General features: G+C 49.8%; 1 protein-coding gene across 3 annotated transcripts; it reads left to right on the top strand.

Moving 5' to 3' along the window:
* The first annotated feature begins 10,725 nt into the window (after positions 1 to 10,725).
* On the top strand, positions 10,726 to 24,559 carry HNRNPL (heterogeneous nuclear ribonucleoprotein L). Of its 3 annotated transcripts, none has more exons than XM_055551862.1 (13): positions 10,726 to 10,766; positions 15,181 to 15,299; positions 15,704 to 15,941; positions 16,068 to 16,153; positions 17,181 to 17,277; positions 17,364 to 17,436; positions 20,727 to 20,798; positions 20,910 to 21,190; positions 22,050 to 22,171; positions 22,432 to 22,633; positions 23,340 to 23,397; positions 23,498 to 23,593; positions 24,167 to 24,559. In XM_055551862.1, the coding sequence occupies exons 3-13, from the start codon at positions 15,717 to 15,719 to the stop codon at positions 24,223 to 24,225; spliced, it is 1,371 nt and encodes a 456-aa protein (XP_055407837.1). In that variant the 5' UTR covers positions 10,726 to 10,766; positions 15,181 to 15,299; positions 15,704 to 15,716; the 3' UTR covers positions 24,226 to 24,559. The 3 variants fall into 3 exon arrangements, with proteins under 3 accessions (XP_055407837.1, XP_055407835.1, XP_055407836.1); XM_055551861.1 differs by lacking the exon at positions 10,726 to 10,766 and adding an exon at positions 12,964 to 13,253; XM_055551860.1 differs by lacking the exon at positions 10,726 to 10,766 and adding an exon at positions 12,959 to 13,253 and having other exon boundaries at positions 20,727 to 21,190.
* Positions 24,560 to 24,959: the final 400 nt, after the last annotated feature.

The raw sequence follows: 24,959 nt of genomic DNA, 5'->3' as shown, positions 1-24,959 counted from the left end.
CACTGTTTGCCCAGGTCACGTAGCCCAGCTCACTCCAGGTGAAGGCCTGAGTGCTGCCCAGGGCCCTCGAAGCCCACAAGTTCCCATAGGACCTGCCAGACTCTCATCTCCTCCCACTCGTCCCCTCATTCACCTGCTCCAGCCTCACTCACCTCCTCATTGCTCCCCACACCTGCCAGGCATCCACCCAGCCCAGGGCCTTTGCCAGACTTTCCCCTACCTGTGTTGCAGGAGAAGGGGGAGCAAGAGAATGGTCACATCCCAGGTCTTGATGGGGTAGGCTGCCAAGGATTCAGGATGGGCTGCCAAGTTATGGTCCATGGCTTTGGGCAGAAAAGAATATAAGAGCAAGCCGTGGTAAAGTGAAAGCAACTTTATTTAGAGAGAAACACATTCCACAAGCAGAATGAGGGTCATCTCAGAAAGTGAGAGCAATCTTGGGAAATCCACATTCCATAGACAGAATGTGTGTCATCTCAGGTGAGAGAGGCTCGGGTGTGGGGGGGTGGGTGTTAGTTTTTATAGGCTGGGTAATTTCATATGCTAATGAACAAACAATATTCTAACTATTTTGGGGAAGGAGCAGGGATTTCCAGAAATTGGACCACCACTGCCCACTTTTTTGGCCTTTTATGGTCAGCCTTGGAACTGTCCTGGTGCCTGTGGGTGTGTCATTTAACATATGCTAATGTGTTACAATGAGCATAGAATAAGGCTCAAAGTTTATTGTTGTGGCAGTGGTTGTTTAGTTGTTCAACTTGTCCAGCTCTTTTGCAGCCCCATGGATTGTAGCCTGCCAGGCTCCTCTGTCCATGGGATTTCCCAGGCAAGAATACTGGAGCCAGTTGCCATTTCCTTCTCCAGGGGATCTTCCCCACCCAGAGATCGAACTCGCATCTCTGCATCATCTTCTCTATGACTTCTCAAAAAGTGCAGCCTCCTTTCCTGTTTGTCTTGTTAGGGAACCATTGACCAAAACCACCTGCCTTGGCCAGGCATGATGCTAACCACTTGCCTGAGTTGTCTCACAACAGGAGGTTCTGATAAAAAAAAAAAAAAAAAAACAAAACAGGGTGCTGTCACCAAAAAATAACCAGAATTCAGGAGGAGACAAAAGGAGGGAGCACACCAGCCCATTGTATGTCTTGTAAAAAAACTAACTCAGAAGAATTTGGGAGGGGCCAAAAGGAGGAGGGAGGAGATGCTGTGTTCTGCCAACCTCCCAGAATCTTCCTCGCTGGAATCCATCTTGGTTGAAAGATGCACACACCACCAGGATGGACCCCCAGTCAGAATGATTAGCCAGAGACAACCTGGGAACTAATCCCATCACCATAAAACCTGAGAGTGCAAGCCATGTGGCAGAGCAGCTCTCCTGGGTTCCCTTAACCTGCTGCTCTGCACCTGGGCGCCCCTTCCCAATAAAGTCTTTTGCTTTATCAGCAAGTGTGTCTCCTCAAAAAATTCATTTCTGAGTGTTAGAAAAGAGTCCTCACTCAGATCCTGGAAGTGTTGCATGGAGAAGTCAATTCTGATTCCATGTTGAAACTGTTTCTCTGACTTGCTTTTATTATTATGATCATACATAATGGCCTGCCTCAGAGAATCCTGCCCCTCTGCCTGACTATTAAAGTGCCTTTGTTCAGAACCCTGTCCACCTGTAGATGGCAGGAAGGAAGAAATGAACACATCTCCCTGAGGTTTGCCATTCTAGGAGATATTTGCAAGATTAATGACCATGTTACTTTGTTTCCTTATCTCCTTGTCATCTCTGATATTTAAAAGAACCTGGTATCCAGACCCAGATAAGATGGTTATTTTGAGACATTAGCCTGCCTTCTTCTTGGTCAGTCACCTCTCTAAATAAAGTCGAATTCCTTGCCTCAACACCTTGTTTTCATGGCCTAGGACCAGTAGAAAGAGCTTGGACTTTGTAACAGAAGCAGTACCTCTTCCTGCAACAATCTGATACTATGTATCAATCATTCTCAGCAGCAATTTGTTAAAAATACAAATTCTGGAAATAAATGCTGACAAGTATGGTCAATGAAGAAGGCAATGGCAACCCACTCCAGTACTCTTGCCTGGCAAATCCCATGGACGGAGGAGCCTGGTGGGCTGCAGTCCATGGGGTCTCTAAGAGTCGGACACGAGAGAGAAATTGAGCAACTTCAATTTCACTTTCACTTTTCACTTTCATGCATTGGAGAAGGAAATGGCAACCCACTCCAGTGTTCTTGCCTGGAGAATCTCAGGGACGGGGGAGCCTGGTGGGCTGCCGTCTATGGGGTCGCACAGAGTCGGACACGACTAAGCGACTTAGCAGCAGCAGCAGCAGCAAGTATGGTCAAATGATTTTTGACAAAGGTTTCATATTATTGGACTGGGGAAGAATCATCTTTTCAATGAATGGAATTGGGAAAACTGGATGGATGCTACTGCTGCTAAGTCACTTCAGTCGTGTCCGACTCTGTGCGACCCCAGAGACGGCAGCCCACCAGGCTCCCCCGTCCCTGGGATTCTCCAGGCAAAAACACTGGAGTGGGTTAAGACTTGTTGCTTTCACTGTTGTGGGCCTGGTTTCAGTCCCTTCTAGGGGAACTAAGATCCTGCAAGCCACACAGCATGGCCAGGGAGGTGGTGGGGGGTGGGGGGAAGGAAACAATCAACAGAATGTAAAATCAACCCATGGAATAGGGGAAAGTATCCGCAAATCGTAAGGGGTTAATATCCAGAATATGTATGAGATATATATATATATATATATATATATATATATATATATATATATATATGATTTTTTCTAAAACTCAGCAGCAACAACAACAAAACCCAAACAATAAAATTTTTTAAACAGGCAAAGGAATTAAATGGAGATTTCTCCAAAAAAGATATGCATGTGGCTAAAAGGCTCATGAAAAGATAATGTGCTCAGTCGTGTCCAACTCTTTTGAGACCCCATGGACTGTAGCCCGCTAGGCTCCTCTGTTCATGGGAGTTCCCAGGCAAGAATATTGGAGCAGGTTGCCATTTCCTCCTCCAGGGGATCTTCCCGACCCAGAGATCGAACCCATATCTCCTGCATTGCAAGCAGATTCTTTACCACCAAGCCATCAGAGAAGCCTTGAAAAGATAATAAATATCACTCATCATTCAAGAAGTGCAAATCAAAATCACTACAAGCCACCATTTCATGACCCTTAAAGAGGCATGCTTTGTTTCGCTTATTTATTCTCTGGCTCCCCAGAAACCCAAGGGTAGATACTAACTAATGTCTAGTGGCTTGCCTGCCTGCTGGAGGAGGTCATCAAGAGAACACACATGGCTACCAGTTGACCTGAGAGCTGGACCCAGACCATCAGAGGCTCCTCACCCTCTCCCCTGTCCTTGGAATGTACACTGACCACTGTTCCCACAATGGGAGTTGTTCCAAGGGCACACAACTCTGGGAAAGTACGGTGTTGTTGAGACCATCTAGATGGTATACCTGACGGCCCAGTCAAGGCCTCTGTACATAGAGTTTGAAGATTCTTGCAGGTGGGTGCAGAGATCTGTTCATCTTTTGGCTGCCCAAGATAAGCCTCCTATGAACTTTCCCTTGCTTGTTACACCTGCCGTCTAGCACCAGGTTTTCTCTGGTGACTCAGCAAAGGATCTGCCTGCAATGCAAGAGACCCGAGTTCGACCCCTGAGTCACAAAGAGCCCCTGTAGAAGTAAATGGCAACCCACTCCAGTATTCTTGCCTGGAGAATTTCATGGACAGAGGAGTCTGGCAAGCTACGGTCCACGGGGTCACAAAGAGTCGGACGGGACTGAGCGACTAACACTGTCACTTTCCTATCTGGACATGCCTCTTTCTTGGCATCTTCTGACCCTCTATGTTCAGGGGCCAGTTTGTGAATCAACAATGCCACAACCTTAGGAGGTAAAGATGGTATTATAAGCATCCCATTTTCACAGTGTAATACTCAGAGACAAGGGGTCTTGCCCAGGCCACATAGTTAGGAAATGGCAGAGCCAGGATTTGGACCAGGTCATCTGTCTCCTTTTCGTGTGTGTGGTCCCAATCTAGAAAACCAACACACCTGGGCTGAGAGAGGCTCTAAGTCGAACACCAGCTGCCCAAGAGTGGGAATTTTGTGTGTCTTGTTCACTACTGAATCCCCAGTGTCTAGAACAAGGTCTGGCAGTACCTAGTAAATATTTGTCTGATCAAGGAATGAATGAATTAAAATAAATACTAAACTTTCAACCAGTTTATTATTGTTGTTGTTTTTAAAAATAATAGAAGTTGAGGGCTTCCCTGGTAGCTCAGTAGTGAAGAATCCACACACCAATGCAGGAGACATGGGTTCCATCCCTCGTTGGGGAAGAGCTTCTGAGCCTGTGCTCTAGAGCTCAGGAGCTGCAACTCCTGAGCCTACACACCCCAAGTACGGAATAGTGTACGCCCTAGAGCCTGTGCTCTGAAGCAAGGGAAGCCACTGCAATGAGAAGATCACAGCTAGAGAGTAGCCCCTGCTCTCCACAACTAGAGAAAAGCCTGAGCAGCAGTAAAGACCTCACATAGCCATAAAGAAATAAATAATAATTTTTTTTTAAGTAATAGATGCTGGTTGGACACTGCAGTAAACTACTTCAGAAAATGACTTTTCTTTAAAAGTTAAATATACCATATGGTACACCATATGATCCAAGCATTCCACTCCTGGGTATATAGGCTAAAAAAAGGAAAAATATCTACACAAAGACTTGCACATCAGGACTTCCCTGGTAGTCCAGTGGTTAACACTCCGAGCTTCCAGTGCACTGGGTCCAGGTTCGATCCCTGGTCAGGAAACTAGATCTCACACGCCACAACCAAGACCCAGTTCAGCCAAATAAATAAGATTAAAAAAAAAAAAAAAAAGACATACACATCGATGTTCATAGCACCCTCATTTGTAATTGCCAAAAATTACAAATAACCTGAATGCCTACCAGTGGGTGACTCATAAACAAATTGTGGTGACTTGATAAATAAACTATTGCATGCAATGGAACAGTACTCAGAAATAAAAAGAATGAATTACTGCTAAACATATATGAATCTCAAAAGAACTATATTGAAGGGAAAAAGCCAGACATGAGAGTACATACTATAGAATATCATTCTAAAAAATGCAAACTAACCAATAGCGATAGAAAGTAGATTGGTGCTTGTCTGGGGATGTGTGTGTGTGGAAGGATGAGGGATGAAGGGTTTATCAAGAAGCAGGAGGAAATTCAGACATGATGGATATGTTCATTACTTTTGCATCATTATCTTTTCTTCAGAACATACATTTAACTTATTCATTTATTTTTAATTTTTGTTGTTTTCATGGTTAAGCCATTGCTGCTGCTTCTTTTTTTTGGTTGTTATTTATTTGGCTGCACTGGGTCTTAGTTGTGGCACATGGGAATTTCCATCCTCTTTGTAGCATGTGGGAATCTTTTAGTTGTGGCATGGGGGATTCGGCTCCCTGATCAGGGATCAAAACCAGGCCCCTTCATTGGGAGCATGGAGTCTTAGCTACTGGCCCACCAGAGAAGTCACCTTTTTTTTTTTTAATTGAAGGATAGTTGATTTACAATATTGTGTTAGCTTCAGGTATACAGCACAGTGTTTCAGTTATACACATATACATTCTTTTACAGATTCCCTTTTTAAAAAATTTTTAATTAACTTATTTTTTATTGAAGTATAGTTGATTTACAATGTCAATGTGTTAGTTTCAGGTGTACAGCTAAGTGATTCATATATATATACATATATATGCATGTGTGCATGCTAAATTGCTTCAGTCATATCCGACTCTTTGCAACAATATGGATTGTAGCCCACGAGGCTCCTCTGTCCATGGGATTCTCCTCGCAAAAATACTGGACTGGGTTGCCATTTCCTTCTCCAGGGGATCTTCCTGACCCAGGGATCGAACTCCTGCACTAGAAGGTGGGTTCTTTACTGCTAGCGTCACCTGGGAAGTCTGTGTGTGTGTGTGTGTGTGTGTGTGTATACATACATACACATATATATACACACACACTCTTTTTCAGATTCTTTTCCCATATAGGTTATCATGAAATATTGAGTATAGTTCCCTGTGCTGTACACTAGTAGGTCTTTTGTTTCTTTTGGTCATTATCTTGACGGTGGTGGTATTTTTACAGGTTTATATGTAAGTCAAAACTCATCAACTGTATACTTTATAGTTTTAATTTTATTTTTTAAAATTATTTTTGGCTGCACTGTGTGGCATGTAGGATCTTAATTCCTTGACCAGGTATTAAACTTGCACCCCCTGCACTGGGCGTTAGGAGTCTCAACTACTGGACTGCCAGGGAAGTCCCCAGCAACTGTATACTTTGAATATGTATGGTTTCTTGAAAGTCAGGCATATCTCAATAAAGCTTGAGGAAAATTAAGTTGCAACTGTGTAATGCAACTGAGAATTTTCCCCCTACCAGGCCGGCTTTACCCATTAACCCCTAATGGCATCTGAGTTTTCAATTTGAGGCCCAACAGACCATGAAGCTATTTCCGTTCAAAGCCCTGAAGAGGCTTTAAAAAAAGAAAAGAAAGCTGACCTATTCCTGCTTTGGGGCTTGTCACATTTCTCTCCTGAGACCCTGAGCCCACAGGAGACCAATTTCTTGAATAAGTGAAGAAAAAAAAATAAGAATATGCATAGGGGAAAAAAAAGCAGCTCAGCAGATGGGAACATGGCTAGTTACCCCACTTAAAAGTGGGAAGGTGGAGTGGGCGGTGAAGATGCAGGAGAGGGGATGTGGGGGGAGGGTGGCTGTGGTTCTCTCAGGAAGCAAGAAGAAAGACACTGTTGAGAGGAATATGATGTTAGAGGGTTTGATTAATTTATTTTATTTATTTGGCTGTTCTGGGTTTTAGTTGCAGCACGTGGGATCTTCAGTCTTTGCTGTGGCATGTGGTATCTAGTTCCTGATCAGGATGGAACCCGGGCCCTGTGCATTGGGAGCATGGAGTCTTAGCCACTGGACAACCAGGGAAGACCCGCTGGTAGAGATTTGAGGAGAAGATCTGATATATCCTCTGGGAGAGTCAAGGGACGTGTGTATGTGTGCGTGCGTGAGTGTATGCGCACGCACACGCGCACTTAGTTGCTCAGTCATGTCCGACTCTTTGCCAGCCCATGGACTGTAGCCCGCCAGGCACCTCTGTCCAAGGGGATTCTCTAGGCAAGAATATTGGAGTGGGTTGCCGTGCCCTCCTCCAGGGGATCTTCCTAACCCAGGAATTGAACCCAGGTCTCCCGCATGACAGGCGAATTCTTTACCATCTGAGGCAGGAGGGAAGCCCAAGGGACCGGGGACACAGGAAAATCACACACCATTGTGCATCCATTCCAAGTCCATGGGAATGAATTTAAGGTGAGACCAGTTAACATGATTGTGTATTTTTATCCACCCACATTCACCTGCACAGATGCAGGCATGTGATAGATGGAGCCTTAGATTTAATAAGGATTGTGGTTTTGCAAGATGAGTAGGGTGGAGTGTATAGAGAATGGGCATAAGGTTGGGTGCAGTGATGACAGTGGTTGGTCAAGGAATTTAATCTGTGTGAAGGTACGAGGGAGCTGAGCGGCCATGGAAACATGGTAGTGCTAATGAATTATTGGAGTTGAGCTTCTGAAAGGAATGAAACAGATAGGCAATAGGTACAGAGTAACACACCTGAAACTGAGGTTCTAAAGAGGCTGTGGTTAGTGAGACAAGGTCTAAGTATGGCCATGGGAGGGACACACAATATCATAAATCCACTATACTTCAATTTAAAAAATTATTGGGACTTCCCTGGTGGTCTAGTGGTTAAGAATCGGTGATTCTACTACAGGGGGCATGGGTTTGATCCCTGGTCCAAGAACTCAGATCCCACAAGCCATGCAGTGGTCAAAAAGTAAATACATAAATAAAATTTTAAAATAAAAAAAAAATTGTGTGTTTTTTTTTTAAGGCTACAAGACAGAGGAACCCCCACCTCCCTCTGGATTGGGTTTTGCTGTAAGTGTTCTAGAGTGGTTATGCACACCCCCAACACTGACATGGACACACTCCCAGGAGAGCTGGTCCTGGGAGGCCATGGAAAAGGTCTTTGTCAAACGGAGAGGGAAAAGAGATTCTCCTTAAAAATGCAGCATCTCTTAGTGGATAGAGGACCAAAAATAGCTGGGGATGTTGGCCACCGCTATGAACCCTGCAGGCATTATCTGTGCCTCTAAAGAATCAACTTGCAATGCTGGAGATGTGGGTTCAATCCCTGGGTCAGGAAGATCCCCTGGAAAAGGAAATGGCAACCCACTCCAGAATTTTTGCCTGGAAAATCCCATGGACAGAGGAGCCTGGCCGGGTACAGTTCATGGGGTTGCAAGGGTTGGACGCGACTTAGTGACTAAACCCCCACAAGCCCTGCAGAGGGGGTAGTTTTAAATCATGAGGAATTCTGACCCCTCAGACCATCCTGTGAGCTCAGCGTTCAAAACACATCCATAACCTGCTCACTTCAATCCCTCCACGGCTCCCATCCTGATCTCTTCCACCTTCTCCAGCCGTTCCCACTGACTCAGCCTCCTCACCGTCTTCCTGCTCCCATCTCACCTCCCACAGTTTCCCACACCCACAGCCCACAGCCGCAGGGCTCCCATGAACACCCGACCTGGATCAGGGCCCTCCCCTGCTCATAACCGTCCTGAGACCTCGTCTCAAAGTCCTCCCCTCCCTGTGGCCCAGGAGGACACTCACAAGCTGCCCTCTCCCTGTTCCCTGATGTCATCACTTACCATTTACCCCTTCCTCCCTTTACTCCTGCCACAAAGTGTCAGTGGCTCAGCAGTGTCTGATTCTTTGTGACCCCATGGACTGTAGCCTGGAGCCTTCCCTGTCCATGGGATTCTCCAGGTAAGAATATTGTAGAATACTGGTAGCCATTCCCTTCTCCAGGGGATCTTTCTGACCCAGGGATCGAATCCCGATCTCCTGCATGGTGGACAGATTCTTTACCACCTGAGCCAACAGGGAAGCCCCAGTTCCTGGAACACATCAGGCACACTGCCACCTCAGGGCCTTTGCACTGGATGCTCCCTTGGAATGCTCTTCCCCCAGCATCTACATGACCTCCTCTCTCTCCACTTCAGGGCTTTGCTAAAATGTCATCTTGTAAATAATAATAATAATAAAATAGAGACTTCCCTGGTGTCCAGTGGTTAAGGCTTTGTGCTTCCAATGCAGGGGGCTCAGGTTCAATCCCTGGTTGGGGAACTAAGTGTGGCATAGCCAAAAAATTTTTAAATTTTTTAAATACAATAATTAAATAAATATCATCTTCTCAGCGAGGCTTCCCCTGAACACCCTTCTGAGCCAACTGCCCTCATGCATGTTTCATCCTCCTTCCCTATTTTACTATCTTCATAGCAGTTATCATCATCTGATACATGTTTTACTTGGGAATTGTGCATCTTTTACACTAGATTGTAAACTCCAGGAAGGAGGGAGTTTTTTCCTATCTTGTTCATCATTTTATCCCAGATACCCCAAATAGTGTGAGCTCAATAAACATCTGTTATATGAATGAATGGTCCTTGGAGGAATTAAAACATACCTACTTCTGGCTCCCAAAGAGCCCAGATGCTAGTGAGGTGACAAAAATTAAATAATTAGATATTTTCACATGTCAATAAGAGCAAAGATGGGAAACCATGATTATGTATGGGGGCTAACTAGGCAGGGTGCTTAGCAAGTGACATTTGAGCCAAAGCCTGTCAAATGAGAGCAAATATTTGGGAGAAGAGTGTCCTCTAGACAGACTAGTAGCCAGTGCAGCATCAGGAATGAGCTTTGGGTATTTGATGAACAGAAGGAAAACCAGTGTTCAAGGGTTAGGCGTGGATTTAGAAGGGCCCACAAAGGTTAGATTATGCCCTGGGGGTGCTAAGGAGGGGAGGATTTGTTTTTTCAGAGGCTAGTTAATCTTCAGCTGGTCTTTCCCTTCTCCCGGCCTCAGTCTCTTCCGTTTGGACATTCTCAGCACCTCTCAAGACCAGCCAACGATGTGAGTTGAGTGCACCTGCACCCAACTCAAACAGAGGCCCCAGAATGCGAAATCACTTTTCCAACGCCACAGAGCTAGTAGGTTCACCGTCCACATCTGAAAGCTGACAGTCTGACCCCGGGACCCACGCTCTTAATCTCCAGGGTATACTGCAGCCCCACCCCACCCCCACTCCATAACCATAACAGGCACTGCAGTGGTTATGCGTCTTTGCGGCAAATTCGTCTATATCTGCCACTTACAAGCGGTGGGATCCTGGGTTAGTTGCCAGCGTCCCCTGAGCTCATTTCCCTGTCTGTATAATGAGCACCCCAACATTCACCTCAACCAACGCAACACTTGGCTGACCAGGAGCAAAGAGGCATTGATTCCCAAACAACTGTGCCACTTTCTGTGAGGGATGTGGGGCGGGTGTTGAGAGGTTGGAGTTGTTTGGGGAAAAGGGATGCGGAGTCTTCCCATCCTCTTTTTGCGTTGTTTCCTCCATTCAATTGCGGGGCAACTCTCGATCTCCCCGCGCAACAACCCCCCCACGTGTTTTTTCCCCCGGCTGGAAAAAGGTCGTGGTCCCTTTAAGGCCCGCCCCTCCCTCCCCCAAAACTTCCCAGTGTCTGCTCTCTTTTCGATCTCGGACGGCCGGCCAGGCTCGCCGCCGAACTGGTAGGGGCTGGGGGCGAGGGGTCAGGGAGGGGTGCGGGGGGATCCGAGGGAGGCGCCGCCCCGGGCCCGCGGCCGCGGTCCGCGTGCAACGGGTGGGGGAGGGGCGGAGGCTGGGAGCCCAGGGGTGCAGATAACGCGGCCGTTCGGTCGCCCGCCGTGGACGCGCTCGAGGGGGCGAGCGGCCTGAAACGTATCGCGCGGGGTACGGTTCCGCCGCGTCCCGTCGGCGCGCGCCGGCGCGAGGGGCGTCCGGGACAGGCGCGGGGGCGGGGAGGGGAGGGGCCCCTTCTCTCCCCCTCCCCCCACCGCATTCCTCTGACGTCGGGACCTCGGCGACCCCGCCCTTCAGTCCGACCCGCCCAGCCTTAATTCTGTCGATCCGATCACGTGTTGGAGGCGCTGCGCCGTCCCCCGTCTCCTTTTGGCCGGCCTCTTCGGATCTTTCCGGGGTGATTGAGAGCTGATTTAGATCCAGATCAGCCTACCCCAACTTTCACCTCCCCAAACTCACAGAGCTACCAAGCCGATCCCACTCTCTTAGTGCCACTGACCCCATTTCAAACTTAGTTTCCACGAGGACACCCTATTTCAGGAAGCCCCTTTCGCCCGAGTGGAAAAGTTCCGTAGCATCTTTAGCCTCTTCCATTCTCCTTCCCTCCTCCCCACGACCCCCCACACCCACCACCCGCCAGCAGACAGCCCCGTAAGGTTATAGAGTTCTTTGGGCCGGATCCTAGGGTCAACCCCGGACCCCGCCCCCACGTTCCGGGCGTTGGCCGTCGTTGGACCCTAGAGACTGGGTGGGTGTTCTTTGCGTGGGTAGCCCTACCCGTCCCTGAGGAAATGAGGCCCGTCGGACACTTAGAACACCATAACTGCTCGCCTTTGCCGAGTAGCTAGCTAGCACTGTGCCGGGTGCCTGGCGCTTGGTGGCGGGCGTGGTCGTGGGCAGCTTCACTAAGATCAACACACAGATCACACAAGCACTTTCATGCTACGAAAAAGGGCATTCACCAAACTGACAACCCAGACTAGTAAGGACTGTCGAGTGAAAACCGGTGGCCTGAGCTATCAGGGGTTAGCACGAGGGAAACCGAGGGTCTGGGATGGTAGGGCCAAGAACGCTTTTCAGCGTGAACTGAGCACGAACAAGAGAAATTTTAGAATGTTGATCCCTAATTCTGGCAGGAGGGATAGTGGATGAAAGTGTTCTAGTTCGAAGAGCCTGCTCGGGCATAGATCGTGTGGTGCGAGATTCTTCCCTTTCTGCAAACTAAAAGGAGTTATTTGTGGTTGAATTTAGAGGTGAAGTGGTGAAAGGACGCGGGCGAATTGGACAGGGTCATAAGATAGACGGCAGCAGCAAATGGTTTAATACTGAGGGAAAGGGTCAAATTGAGTTTAAAATTTTTTTCCCTCTGGCATTGTGAAGGTTAGCAATGGAGAGGAATAGGAGATAGGGATCGGTACAGAGCTGCACTGGCAATTGCCCTTCTAAGAGTCTACCCTGCCGGTGCTGCTCACAGGAATCAACACACACTCTTGGTGCTCCAGGCCTTCCCTCCTCTGGAGGGTCGCCCCGCCTCCGGAGGTGACTGAACGCGATTCGCGCGTGCGTCCTCGGTCCCGATCCTTTCGTAGACTGCGCCAAAGTGGGTTCCCCTTTTTCACCCAATCAGGGGTCACCAGTGGGCCTAACATCTAGTGAGAGGACTCTTTCCACTCTCAATTAACTAATCGGGCGTCTAGCAGAAGATCGGCGTCTGCAGTAGCCCTTGGAGAGAGGCAAAGGGAGGGGGCCGTCTTGTTTCCTTGTGGAGAGGCGAAGGGGTCTTTTGGTTTGATGGATTAGCGAGAAAAACCAATGAAAGTGGGAAGGAGGCGGGGCTTTTGACAGTGAGGGTGTGCTGCTCCTATCAGGTACTCCTAAGGAGGCCATGCCATGCCAGAAATCCAACCAATCAAGTTACAGTTTATTTTAAGGCGGCGGGGCCAGAGAAATGACTGGCAGAAAGCTCTCGCCTATAAGAAGTGTCCCAGACAAACGAGGGCGGGCACTCCTGCAGAAGGGCGTGCGCTTTACCCAATAGGCGCGCAAGGCGTATGGAGGCTTCCCCTCCCCCCGCGGCGGGACCAGTGGCTCCCCCTATCGGGTGGGGGCGGCGGGTGACGGGCGTGTCCCTCCCCCAATGAGAGGCGGGGGGAGGCGGGTTCTGCGCCGCCATGTCGCGGAGGCTGCTGCCCCGGGCGGAGAAGCGGCGTCGGCGGCTGGAGCAGAGGCAGCAGCCGGACGAGCAGCGGAGGCGGTCCGGAGCGATGGTGAAGATGGCGGCGGCGGGCGGCGGAGGCGGCGGTGGCCGTTACTACGGCGGCGGCAGTGAGGGCGGCCGGGCCCCCAAACGGCTCAAGACTGACAACGCCGGCGACCAGCATGGAGGCGGCGGCGGCGGCGGCGGAGGAGCCGGGGCGGCGGGCGGTGGCGGCGGGGTGAGGCCAGGGTCCTAGACGCTGGAGATGGTCGGGCAGGGAGGGAAATTTTCTCACTTTGAGGGCATTTATTTGTTGGGGGGCTGTGCGCACGCGCCCAGGCCCTCGCTCTGTAGAAGGGGTGGGGGAGGGGCGGGCGTTGGGCAAACGGCGGGGTTTGCGCGAGGACAAGCGCTTGCGCGTGCGCGCTCTACAGAGCCGGGTGTACGGGGGCGGAGGAAACTGCTCGCGCTGCAGGTGCTGCAGTGCGCAGGCGTCGCCGGCTGGCATGTGGGGGCCGGGCACGCGGCCGGGCCGTTTTTTTTTTCTTTATCATTCTCTTCTCTGGCCCTATGCGCAGGCGCACTTCTCCTGTCCGGGCCTCGTGGGCGGTTGTGCGGGGGGTGGGGGGGACCGCCTGAGCGGGAACTAGTGGGTGGTGGCCTTTTCCGCGCCTGAGTTGGGCATTATGCCTGAACACTGTTTAGTTTTGTAGCGTCATGTTTTGTCTCAATATAGAACTTTATTTACTTGAGGGTATTTACCCAGATCAAAGTATGCCTCATTTAGTGAACGTTGAAAACCGGAAGAAAAAAGTTGTGAAAGGTCTTTTTAGATATTTGGAAGTTGAACCATGCTTTGGAGTCATCGCAAGTTTGCCTACAATTTCTGGGGTTAAATGGGTGCGGTAGGTGTGATGAACGAAACTGTTCCCTGAGGGGTGGGCACTTTGGAAGGGATTCAGCCTCTTCAGCGTCCTACGTCGAAAAGACAACCAATTGTTACTCCTGGCTTGGAGCCCATTTTTTTTTCCCTGGAAGTTCATGAAATCCTGTCCGGTTCAGCCATTTGCAGGGTTTTCCAGGGTTTAGTGGCGCTCTGTAGCTGTGGTTTACAGGCATTTAAACTGTGCGAGAAGCTTCATTGCATGCATAATAAAGGTATTTTAATACTTAACAGTCTTCTATAAGATAAAGAATGGTGTTACTATTACACATTTGATCTTGTAGCTAAACTAGGGAGCAGCTGGGATTAGTACTGATGAGGGCTGTGGAACTCCAAATCGCTGAGCTGGTAACCTCAGGCGGGTGTGGTGCCTGTGGTTTGTGTGGTTCATTCCTGAAATAGAATCCCATTCTGCCCCTGTTACATGGGCTTCTGCCTAGTGGTTCTCAGACGGGAGGCTGGGCCCAGAGCCCAGGAGAGGAGGAGAAGCTTAACTTTCCTCTTGACTCTCAGAGACTTTTGTCTGTGGGTGGAAAAATACTTCCCCTGGGAAGGGAAGTGTCCTGGTTTTTAGTGATATGGGTTGGAGTTTTGTGTTTTGTTTTTTTTTAAGACTTTCCTCACCCTCTTTTTCCTTAGTTTGGTGTATAGGTAGTATTTTTGAATACAGATTTTGGTGGGAGAGTAAAGACTGGCCTGGATGCCACAGTGTCTGAGGCACCTGCTGGACCTGGGGATGAGTGATGGGGAACAGCAGTGTTTGGCTGTGTGGTGATGGCAGCTTCCTCCAATAGAGGATGAGCGAAGAAGCTGGGATGAATGGAAAGGGAATGTCCCGGTTCAGGCAGCAGCAGAACATTGAGTCCCCTTTCCAAAGCCACTCTTCCCACATTTCTTTGGTCAGTTGGAAGAGATTGGTTCTGGGAAGAATGAATTAATAAGATGGGGCTTGAGATTTGCTTCATCTTCCATTTTGTCATCTTCAGAAGTTAACAGTGAGAGCCATTAGGCAAGTGGCCATCCACTTAGGCCTTCTGCTCTGCTGACCCAGAATCCTTTTGGGATGATTGGTTGAATTGCTGTTCCTTATTGTCTGCCATGTATGTCCTTCCTGGGTGACACGCAAATGTTTTATCCATCTGAGTCCCCAACAGTGCAGAACCCAGTAGGCCACCATCTTATACAGCAGAAAGTAAAATCTTGGTTTTGCTTCCTTTCTCAGGAGAACTACGATGACCCGCATAAAACCCCTGCCTCCCCAGTTGTTCACATCAGGGGCCTGATTGATGGTGTGGTGGAAGCTGACCTTGTGGAGGCCTTGCAGGAGTTTGGACCCATCAGGTACTCAGTCAGAGGCCAGGGATTGGGCTTGGGTATTCAAATGAGTTAACTCCTTGGTGTCCTACGTGTCACCGGGTTTCTGGTTGGAAGTAACCTATTTCAATTTCAGTCCAGGTTCCTTTAGCTAGGTCCTGAGGCTCCACTACTCCTGGGGTTAGCCATTGTACTTTGGATAAGTTACAGCAAGTTCTGTGCCAAAGAATGTAATGCCAAAGCTGCAGACACCTTTTGCTTGTCATGCCGTTTACGGTAAGGGGTGTAAGGTACGGGTCAGGATGCCATGACAGGGCTCAGAGCACTCGAGAGGCCAGGGAGCAATCAGCTCATAGAAGGTTGAAGCTGTCCTCTGATTCTCATGGTCTCCATCCCCCTAAGATGATTGCAACCTGTGTTCTCTCTGCCAGCTATGTGGTGGTGATGCCTAAAAAGAGACAAGCATTGGTGGAGTTTGAAGATGTGTTGGGGGCTTGCAACGCTGTGAACTACGCAGCCGACAACCAGATCTACATTGCGGGCCACCCAGCTTTTGTCAATTACTCTACCAGCCAGAAAATCTCCCGTCCCGGGGACTCAGATGACTCCCGGAGCGTCAACAGTGTGCTTCTCTTTACCATCCTAAACCCCATCTATTCCATTACCACGGTGCGTGCCAGCAGTTATTTGTTGAGGTTCTCCTTCTGTATAGTCTCTCTCCTGCCATTTCTCCATGTTCCCTTTCCCCTGAGTCAGACTGATTGGCTGGTGCCTTTTCATCTTTGGTTTTTACAGGATGTTCTTTATACTATCTGTAATCCTTGTGGTCCTGTCCAGAGAATTGTGATTTTCCGGAAGAATGGCGTCCAGGCCATGGTGGAATATCCTTTGCTGGGAAATGGGTGTTCCTTGAGATGGGAGCTCACAGGAGTCCGTATTTTCAAGCAGCATGTGTCTCCTGAAAACCTGCCTTGTGCCAGATGCCTTCATAGAGCCCATGGTCTCCTGGGAGGGTTAGTTAAACAATCACATGTAAACAGATGACCCTTGAACAGCACAGGCTTGAACTCTGTGGATCCTCTTAAGGTGAATTTCACTTACTAAGTGCATACTTCAGTAGTAGGTTATCTGTAGTTGGTTAAATATATTGGTTTTCAACTGCACAGAGGTCGGTATCTGTAAAACACACCCATGTTTAAGGGTTAATTGTGTATTGTGAAAGTGCAGTGCAGAGTTTAAAGCCTGAAGGGAAAGAAGAGCATGCTGTGAGCTATAAGGGGATGGAATTTACAGAGGTTCTGGGAAGGTCTCTGAGGAAGTGACGTCCTGTTTTCACGTGGAGGTGGGAACTGATACGTGCACCACCGAGGACACCACCTCTGCAGAGGTCTGCAAGTGGGCAGGCACTTAGTGTTGGAGAAAGCAAACAACCTGACAACTGAGGAGTAGCGAACAGAGGGTTCCTTAAGACATCCGAAGAAGTTAGGGTGGCCCAGGCAGTGGGGTGAAGCTTGGATCAGGGTGCAGAGGGAGCTCAGTGATGGATTTTTCGGGACAGGAACATAATCTCGTTGACATTTCAGATGCTGTTCAGGCTTAGTCAAGACATGTAGCACAAGGGGAGGGTTCGGCTGAAGAAGGTGGTTTGACCTTTGATGGTGACAGAGAAGGCTGATGCTAATATCTGGGTTGCGGGGGGCGTACAAGTCATAGAAGAACTCTAGCTAGTTTCTGTGCCTCAGCGCAGCACTCTACCTGTCTCCATAGGAGTGGCTGTGGGCAGTGAGCTCACCCCAGAGCCCACTTGGAGCTGTCTTGGGGTGCTGCCTTGCCCTCATTCCCCTTTGGCCCAACTTGAGCTCTTTCCGAAAAGCTCTTGGGAAGGGACTTTCCCTTAACTTGATTCACGTTTGACTCTGTGCAGAGTGCCCAGCGAGCTAAGGCCTCACTCAACGGGGCTGACATCTACTCAGGCTGTTGCACTCTGAAGATAGAATATGCAAAGGTAGGTCTGGGAAATGGCTGCCCCTTGTCCGCTTCTCAGGTGAGCCTAGGGCCTGGCTGATCTCAAGCTTTGTTTTGTCCCTGCAGCCTACACGCTTAAACGTGTTCAAGAATGATCAGGATACTTGGGACTACACAAACCCCAATCTCAGTGGACAAGGTAATCCTGATGGCCGCTTTATTCTAAACACACCCGCCTTGCCTTCACTTGATTAGCTCACTTCATAGACCTGGGCTCAGGGTTATGTAATGCCATTGGGCTCCCTGTGGACGTGGGAGGGCCTTAAGGATCAGCTCTTGGAGAAGGCACTCCTGTGGAAGAGGGTAAATAAGGGGCCTCTATGTCCTAGCTGCTGGTTGCGGCCCTTTGATGCAGCTGAGGATGCAGGGTCAAGGCAGAGGCCTGGGTGGGGTGGGGAACAGAGCACAGGCCCTGGCAATGGCTTGCAAACCAGTGGCTCCCAGCTCCCAGGCGGGTTCTGCCGCTCACCTTCTCAGAGGCTGCTTAGGATCACTGACTCCATTCTCACTGGGCTAGGAATGGCCCTTTTGCTGTCCACTATTGACAGGGTCTGCTTGTGGGGAGAGAGACGGGGGAGGTGATGAGGGCTCCCAGGCCTTTGCAGCAGAGCCTTTGAGCAAATTGACCTTGTGAAGTTCAGACACCCCGGATTGGAGCGGGGCAGACACGCCTTGCCTCACTTGTAGAGGGGACGCAACATCTCTGCATGGGGCCCAAATGGACAACCCTCTTCCTAGAATCTCTCAAGAATGGTTTGCCTTGGATAGGAGGGAGAGGTGGAGCATTGCCTTTGAAAAACAGCAGCACCCCCTCAGCCAAACCACCCGTCTGTTTCTGTTTTGGTCTGATTGTTTGGACTAGGCCATGGGCTGAGGGAGGTGGCTGGTTGCTGACATCTCACCGGCCCTGGGAAGCCAGAGGCGCCTGTTTCTAGGCAGGCCTGTCCTGCTTGCCCTTGCCGCTGGGAAGCCGTGGGCCGGGTGGGCTAGACTCTTCCCCAGGACCCTCACAATGGGCGCTGTGGGGCAGGCTGCCCCCTCCAGAGATCAGAGGCAAATTGGTGACCAAGTGAATGTACCAGAGCGGGCAATGGCATTACATGACTGCTAACAGAAACACGGCAACCAACCATTTCTTCTCCAAGGAACATAAGTAGAAGATGTGCAGACCGGCAGGGGCTAGTGGCAGGGGCTGGCTGTGCATTGGTTTTCATGCCTCTCAGCTTTGGCCGGCCCCAGGCCCGGGGTCAAAAAAAAAACGAGAGCTGATGAGGTGACCTGGAGTGAGGGCGGTGCTTCGCCACCCCCTCGGGAACCAGACTTCAGCGGCTCTGCCTCTGCACATTGCTCACCAACACACAGGGTAGAAACCACTAGCTCTTCCTGGAGAGAACAGAACACGCAGCCTCCACCACGTCCCCAGAAACAGCCGCAGACTTGAGCTCACTACATCAAGAACACCACCACACCGTGCTCCAAGGAACAGCTACAAGCACAGAGACAGAGGCAGACAGAGACAAAGAAAGAGACGCAACATGGCAGCAGACACTGCTTTTTTACTAAACATTAAAAAAAGTCAAAATCCAAGCAAACTTGAACCCGAAAATGTACACAGAAGTAGGAAACACAGAGAACAGAGCTCTCCCAGCCAGCCAGCGGCGCTCTTTTCGGAGAACGATTCATAGACTGAAGTAGATTCCATGGGCCTCCAAGACAATAGGATCCTCTCCATTCCTCGCCATGTGGGTTTGGTTTTTTTGTTTGTTTTTTAAGTCCTTTGGTTTGGGGAGGGCCTTCTTTTTTTTTCTTTTGTGTTTTGATATATTTTTTTTCTGCAGTCATCGGCTGCCAACATAATCTGCACCAGCTGGAGATCAGAAACCAAAAAAAAAACCACAACAACAGCAAAAAAAAAAAAATCAAAAAGCCAAAACAGACCTAAAACCAAACAGCTCAGAGGTACACAGTTACCTGCTGGCGGGTAACCAGGCGCGCTCCCAAGGCCAAAAGTGCGGGCATAGCGGGGCCACTGGCACACCTCACAACCAGGAGACACGCACACGGAGCGCTACACAGCCAGCAGCACCGCACTGAGCACACAGTGAGGAGTGACAACACGGAGGGACACTACCCACTGCATACACCTTTATTGTCCGCTTTCTGGTATCTTCTGAGGACAGAACATCTGTGAGCCATTTTTGACTTAATCGAGACATTGACTTTTAAAACAATTCTTTTTAAAGAAAAAAAAATTGTAGCGGATGTGTACCGTAACTTGTATTTATGACTGTAAAACCATGTGATGCAGGGTCGCAGTGTATGTTTGGTGGGACGCCATCTTTCAGAACTGTGCTAACTCACTGTTGAAGCGTCCAATGGTAAGAGAAAACACAGATTTGTTTTTTGTGACAAATGGATATTGTACTCTGTACTTCTGCTGTAAGTAACCCTTTTCCATTTTTGTAATGACTGTTGGAAAACAAAACCCAGGCCGGGTGGCAGGAAAGGGCAGTGGCCCCAAGCCCTGGGTTTTTGGAGTCAGCCAGGCCTGGGTTCAAATCCCGGCTCAGTCACTAACTTGCTTTGTGACCTTGGGCCAAAGTGTCTTAACTGCTCAGTTAAAAATTAATTGCTCATTATCCTTATCTGTGAAATGGGGCAAAAATATTAGTACCTACCTCATAGGGTTGTTGTGAGGAATTTAAGAAACAATGATGTCTGTTTGTAAAGCGCTTAGCACCGTGTCTGCCATTTGAAGTGCTAAGTTAAGGTAGCGATTATGAACTGTAGCTGTGGGTGGGGCAGGGTGGATCTGCGCCATTGTCTTGAGAATGTTGATGCCTTGTACATGATGCTCATTTGAATTGGTTCTGATGATGCCCTGTTTTGTCCTTTCCTACAGTCCCTCTCCTTGGGGTGAACATGATGAGCGGGGAGGGTGACTGGGACCAGATTTGAGAAAATCGTCTCTAGAGAGTGGGCCCTAGCACTCGTAGAACCTTGGGGCTTCAAGGGCCCGATTTTACCTTTCTGCTCCTCCCTGAGTTATTTTATGGCTCCTTTGCCTTTTTGGGAGTTACTGTAGAACGCTGTTCCTGGCCCCCAGTCAGCTTCCATAGTGGCTGCAAGTTTCCCAGAGGGCCCAAGAGCTGACCTTCCTGGCAGAGCTCTGGGAGGTGGGAAGTCCAGAATCTGGCTTCACCCTTCACTGGGAAAGGAAAGCAACCTGCCTGCAGTGGGCAGGGCTGGGGGAGGGACGGTGGGCTCCAGCCTTGAGACCTGGGCTTCATGCCCACCCTGGATCCGGCCCTCAGAAGGCCGGTGCCCAGGCCCTCAGGAGCCAGGGGACGCTGAGACTGTGCCCTGCAGTCAGGAGGGAGGGAGATGCCCATTTCCAAGTCAGCCTCTGACTGTTCTCTCTGTCTACAGGTGACCCTGGCAGCAACCCTAACAAACGCCAGAGGCAGCCCCCTCTACTGGGAGATCACCCCGCAGAATATGGTGAGGGCAGGGGGTTCTCCTCCGTGGACTCCCGTGGCTCGTGTGCCCCTGCCCGCCGCCCGACACGCAAATTCTCACCCGCCCTCCCTCTCTTTCCTTCCCACCCCCCAGGAGGGCCCCACGGTGGGTACCACAGCCATTACCATGATGAGGGCTACGGGCCCCCCCCACCTCACTACGAAGGGAGAAGGATGGGCCCACCAGTGGGGGGTCACCGCCGGGGCCCAAGTCGCTACGGCCCCCAGTATGGGCACCCCCCACCCCCTCCCCCACCACCCGAGTATGGCCCCCACGCCGACAGCCCTGTGCTCATGGTCTATGGCTTGGATCAGTCTAAGATGAACTGTGACCGGGTCTTCAATGTCTTCTGCTTGTATGGCAATGTGGAGAAGGTGAGCTTCTGCTAGGTCCACTGCTTTCCTAGTAAACCTGACAGGCCCAAGGGAGGCCCTGATCCTCTGACCCCTCAGTGAGCAGAGAGCGTGCAGGAGCCTCTTTAGAAGCAAGCAGGTCCAGAGTGGGTACTAAGGGTTTTCTCTGGAGCGCTTCAGGTGGTAACAGCACCACTGAGTGCTCTGCCTTCCCAGGGGTAACAGCTGCCTGGGGCTGCCTGGTGACCGCCGACCTCAGACTAGGTGGTTTCTGCTGTCAAACCCATCTGGGTCCTGAAAGCCTTTTGCTTTGCAGCCCCTGACCTAGCCCATTGATAATAGCAGCTAGCACATGTCAGGTATTCTTGCTGTATCAGGACGGTGTTAAAGGTGCTGTAAGTTGCTTAAATTCATTATAAGAATCCTTAGACAAGCAGGGAAGTTGAAAGCATCGGGGGCAGCAGATAACTTGTCCAGTTTCACGTGCCTTTATGTGGAAGCAGGACTTCTAGCTGACACTACTGTTTTTCAGTGTTTGTATAACAGCCACAACTCAGTATTTGTACATATTCTGTGTTGATGGGAGTAGGTGCTTTTTTCCCCCTGTGGCCGCTTTTCTGTTGTGCTTCATTAAATGACCCATTCATGGGTTGGGTCCTGCCATTAGGGAAACACTGCCAAGTGAGTCTCTGCTGCCCACCTTGGGCTCAGCACTTGCTGTGGGCCAGGCCAGTGTCTCTGTCCACCTGTCTTAACAAGTGAGGAGATAGAAGCCTAGATCCAGAGCAGGAGTTCACTTGCTTTTAACTAACTAGGAAGGGTCAGCAGAAGGGTCTCTGGCACCTGACCAGTGGTGCTGACCGTGACTGCTCTTCTCAAGGTGAAATTCATGAAAAGCAAGCCGGGGGCTGCCATGGTGGAGATGGCTGATGGCTATGCTGTGGACCGGGCCATCACTCACCTCAACAACAACTTCATGTTTGGGCAGAAGCTGAATGTCTGGTAGGTACCCCATCTCTGTGGGCCTGGGAGGTGTGGAGAGGGGAAGGGCAGTGGAGCCCAATCTGGACAGGGGTCAGAGGAGCACAGAACAGCCAGGTGCTTAGCCAGGCTGGCATTGGGTGTGATGGAAGTGTCTTGTCAGCCTCTCTCTGCTGTGGAGCAGGGCCCTGCGAGGCACACAGTGTTGTCAGATGGGAAAGCCACAGTAGAAGGTGGGGACAGCTTGAGGTCTGACAGGGGGCTCCCCTTCTGTCCAACAGTGTCTCCAAGCAACCAGCCATCATGCCCGGTCAGTCATATGGGCTAGAAGACGGGTCCTGCAGTTACAAAGACTTCAGTGAATCAAGGAACAACCGGTTCTCCACTCCAGAGCAGGCAGCCAAGAACCGCATCCAGCACCCTAGCAATGTGCTGCACTTCTTCAATGCCCCTCTGGAGGTGACTGAAGAGAACTTCTTTGAGGTGGGTGCTGCGGAGTTGGTCCCTCGGCACAGGCATCTGAGGAGGCCATCCGTTTTCTTATTTTTTAACAAATATCTATTGAGCTCCCACTCTCCTGGGCTTTGGGTTGGGTGCCGGACACATGTCAGGGACCAAGGAAGGCTCAGAACAGCACAGAACACCTACCAGCAGTGGAGTCTCCTGTGCTCTCTGCGTCTTTGGCAAGCTAGAGTGGCTGCTCATCTGCCGTGAGAGAGTCCTCCTTGTCTAGATGGTAGGTTGGTGATTGGAGCCCAATCTTGAAACACCTGTGCTGTCAGGCCCTCTGGGGCCTAGATGACATTAGAAGGGAGGGTCCCATTACAGTGCCCTCAGAGGGGAACCAGGCAGCTTCAGGGAAGGGTGGGAGTCTGACTGCTGATTTGGACTTTCGGCCTTATTCTAGCCTGAGGTGTTGCTGTTCAGTTCAGCAAACATTTACCTAGTACCTGCAACACACCCAAATTAACAGCTGAAGATGGGAAATTTAAAAAGCAGTTTTCCAGTGTTTGGCAACATAATAGTGATGTACTTCAGTCTTTGGGGAGGGGGATCATAGGAACACAGAGTGTGTGAGAAAAGCTTAGCGACTCCTTGTCCAGAAAAACGCAGGTGTTTGGTTGTGTGCTTGCATTCCACCATGTGGCACTTCTTGTGTTCCTGAGTCTGTTTTCTCTCTCTGTTGCAGATCTGCGATGAGTTGGGAGTGAAGCGGCCATCTTCTGTGAAAGTATTCTCAGGCAAAAGTGAGTGAATTGCCCCGCCTGTCTCCACCGTTCCCTGGTGGTACACAGGCAGCTCGCTGGCTCCTCCTCAGATCAGCCTAACACCTTCATTTTCCCTCAGGTGAACGCAGCTCCTCTGGACTGCTGGAGTGGGAATCCAAGAGTGATGCCCTGGAGACTCTGGGCTTCCTGAACCATTACCAGATGAAAAACCCAAGTGAGTATCTGTGTGTCCCGCAGTCATCTCCCTTGTGGCCTAGTGGGTTGGCTGGCTTCCTGCCAGAGCCGTCCTTCCTACTGTCAAGACAGGGCCCTGGAGATTTCCTCCTTGTTGCTGACACAGGCAGGTGGGACCTGGTCGCCAGGAGAGCAGCCTGCTGTTCCACATGGGAGGGCCAGCCTAGCCGCTTGCTGCCACCCACTCTGCCAGCTTGGGAGTTGCTTAGGCTTGTCCTCCAAGGAGCTGGCATTCTGTGTGCGTCAGAGGCTGGCTCACATAATGCCCAGGAAAAGGGGGGCTGTGCTAGCCAGCAGGTAAAATTCACCTACCCAGTTCCTGGGCAGGCCTCTCCTCGTGTACCAGCTAAAGAGCTGGGAAAGGGGTCCTCCTTGCAGTTAAGGAACAGAAGGAGGAATGCCTTGTGGATTTGGCTTGTTTTTGAATCTCAAAACTGGCAAGGATGAGTTAGACCCCCGAATTGCAGAAAAAGATGTGTGCAAAACCAGGGAAATGTGGGGAGTGGGAAGTCTCCAGAAAGGGGCCCAGTCATGTCTCTCTCCTCTCTTACAGATGGGCCATACCCATACACTCTGAAGTTGTGTTTCTCCACCGCTCAGCACGCCTCCTAATTAGGTGCCTAAGAAGAGTCCCATCTGAGCAGGAAAACATTTCTTTCTTTTATGCTGGTTTTTGTTTGTTTTTTTTTTTTCCTGCAAATGTTCCTGTATTCCTTTTTTTTAAATGCTAGTTTAGTAGAGGCTTTAACCATAATGGACTGGCTGGAAGTCTAAAGGGGGAGGGGAAGGGGAACTGATATCTCCCAAGATTAACCTTCACTTTTTAAAAATTATTGTACATGTGATTTCTTTTTTTTTTTTTTTCCTGTTCATACATTTGTGCTGCCCATGTACTCTTGGCACATTTCAATAAAATTGTTTGGAAAATAAAGGTCACTTTCTGGGATTCTGAGGTGTGTCTGCTTCCCTCCCACTCAGTCTTCTGAAGGCAGGCAGGGTGGCTAGGAACAGCTGCAGCCTCCAGAGGGACGGACCCAGCTCTGAGGAGCAGTGTGGGCCAGAGCTGTGGCTTGGGGGTGATGCTGGGAATTCTGAGAGTCTTTTTTTGTCTATAAGGGAAGTTTTCCAATTTGTGTGTCTTTTAACAAAATGCATTGTACTGTACAGTGATCTCATATCGCATGCAGGGCAACCTCCTTATCTTTACTCCTAACGTGTGGATGTGTCATAGTTTACTTGGTCCTGAAGGTAATTTCCGATTATTTGGTTTTGCAAACAGTACTGTGATGTATAGCTTTACACAAACTTCTTAGGCAACTTCCCTGATACTGATCTAGAAGTAAATT

This window comes from Bubalus kerabau, chromosome 17, assembly GCF_029407905.1.
Source record: "Bubalus kerabau isolate K-KA32 ecotype Philippines breed swamp buffalo chromosome 17, PCC_UOA_SB_1v2, whole genome shotgun sequence".
NCBI classification, from domain to species: Eukaryota; Metazoa; Chordata; class Mammalia; order Artiodactyla; family Bovidae; genus Bubalus; species Bubalus kerabau.
This window is presented reverse-complemented; position numbering and strand designations above follow the sequence as displayed.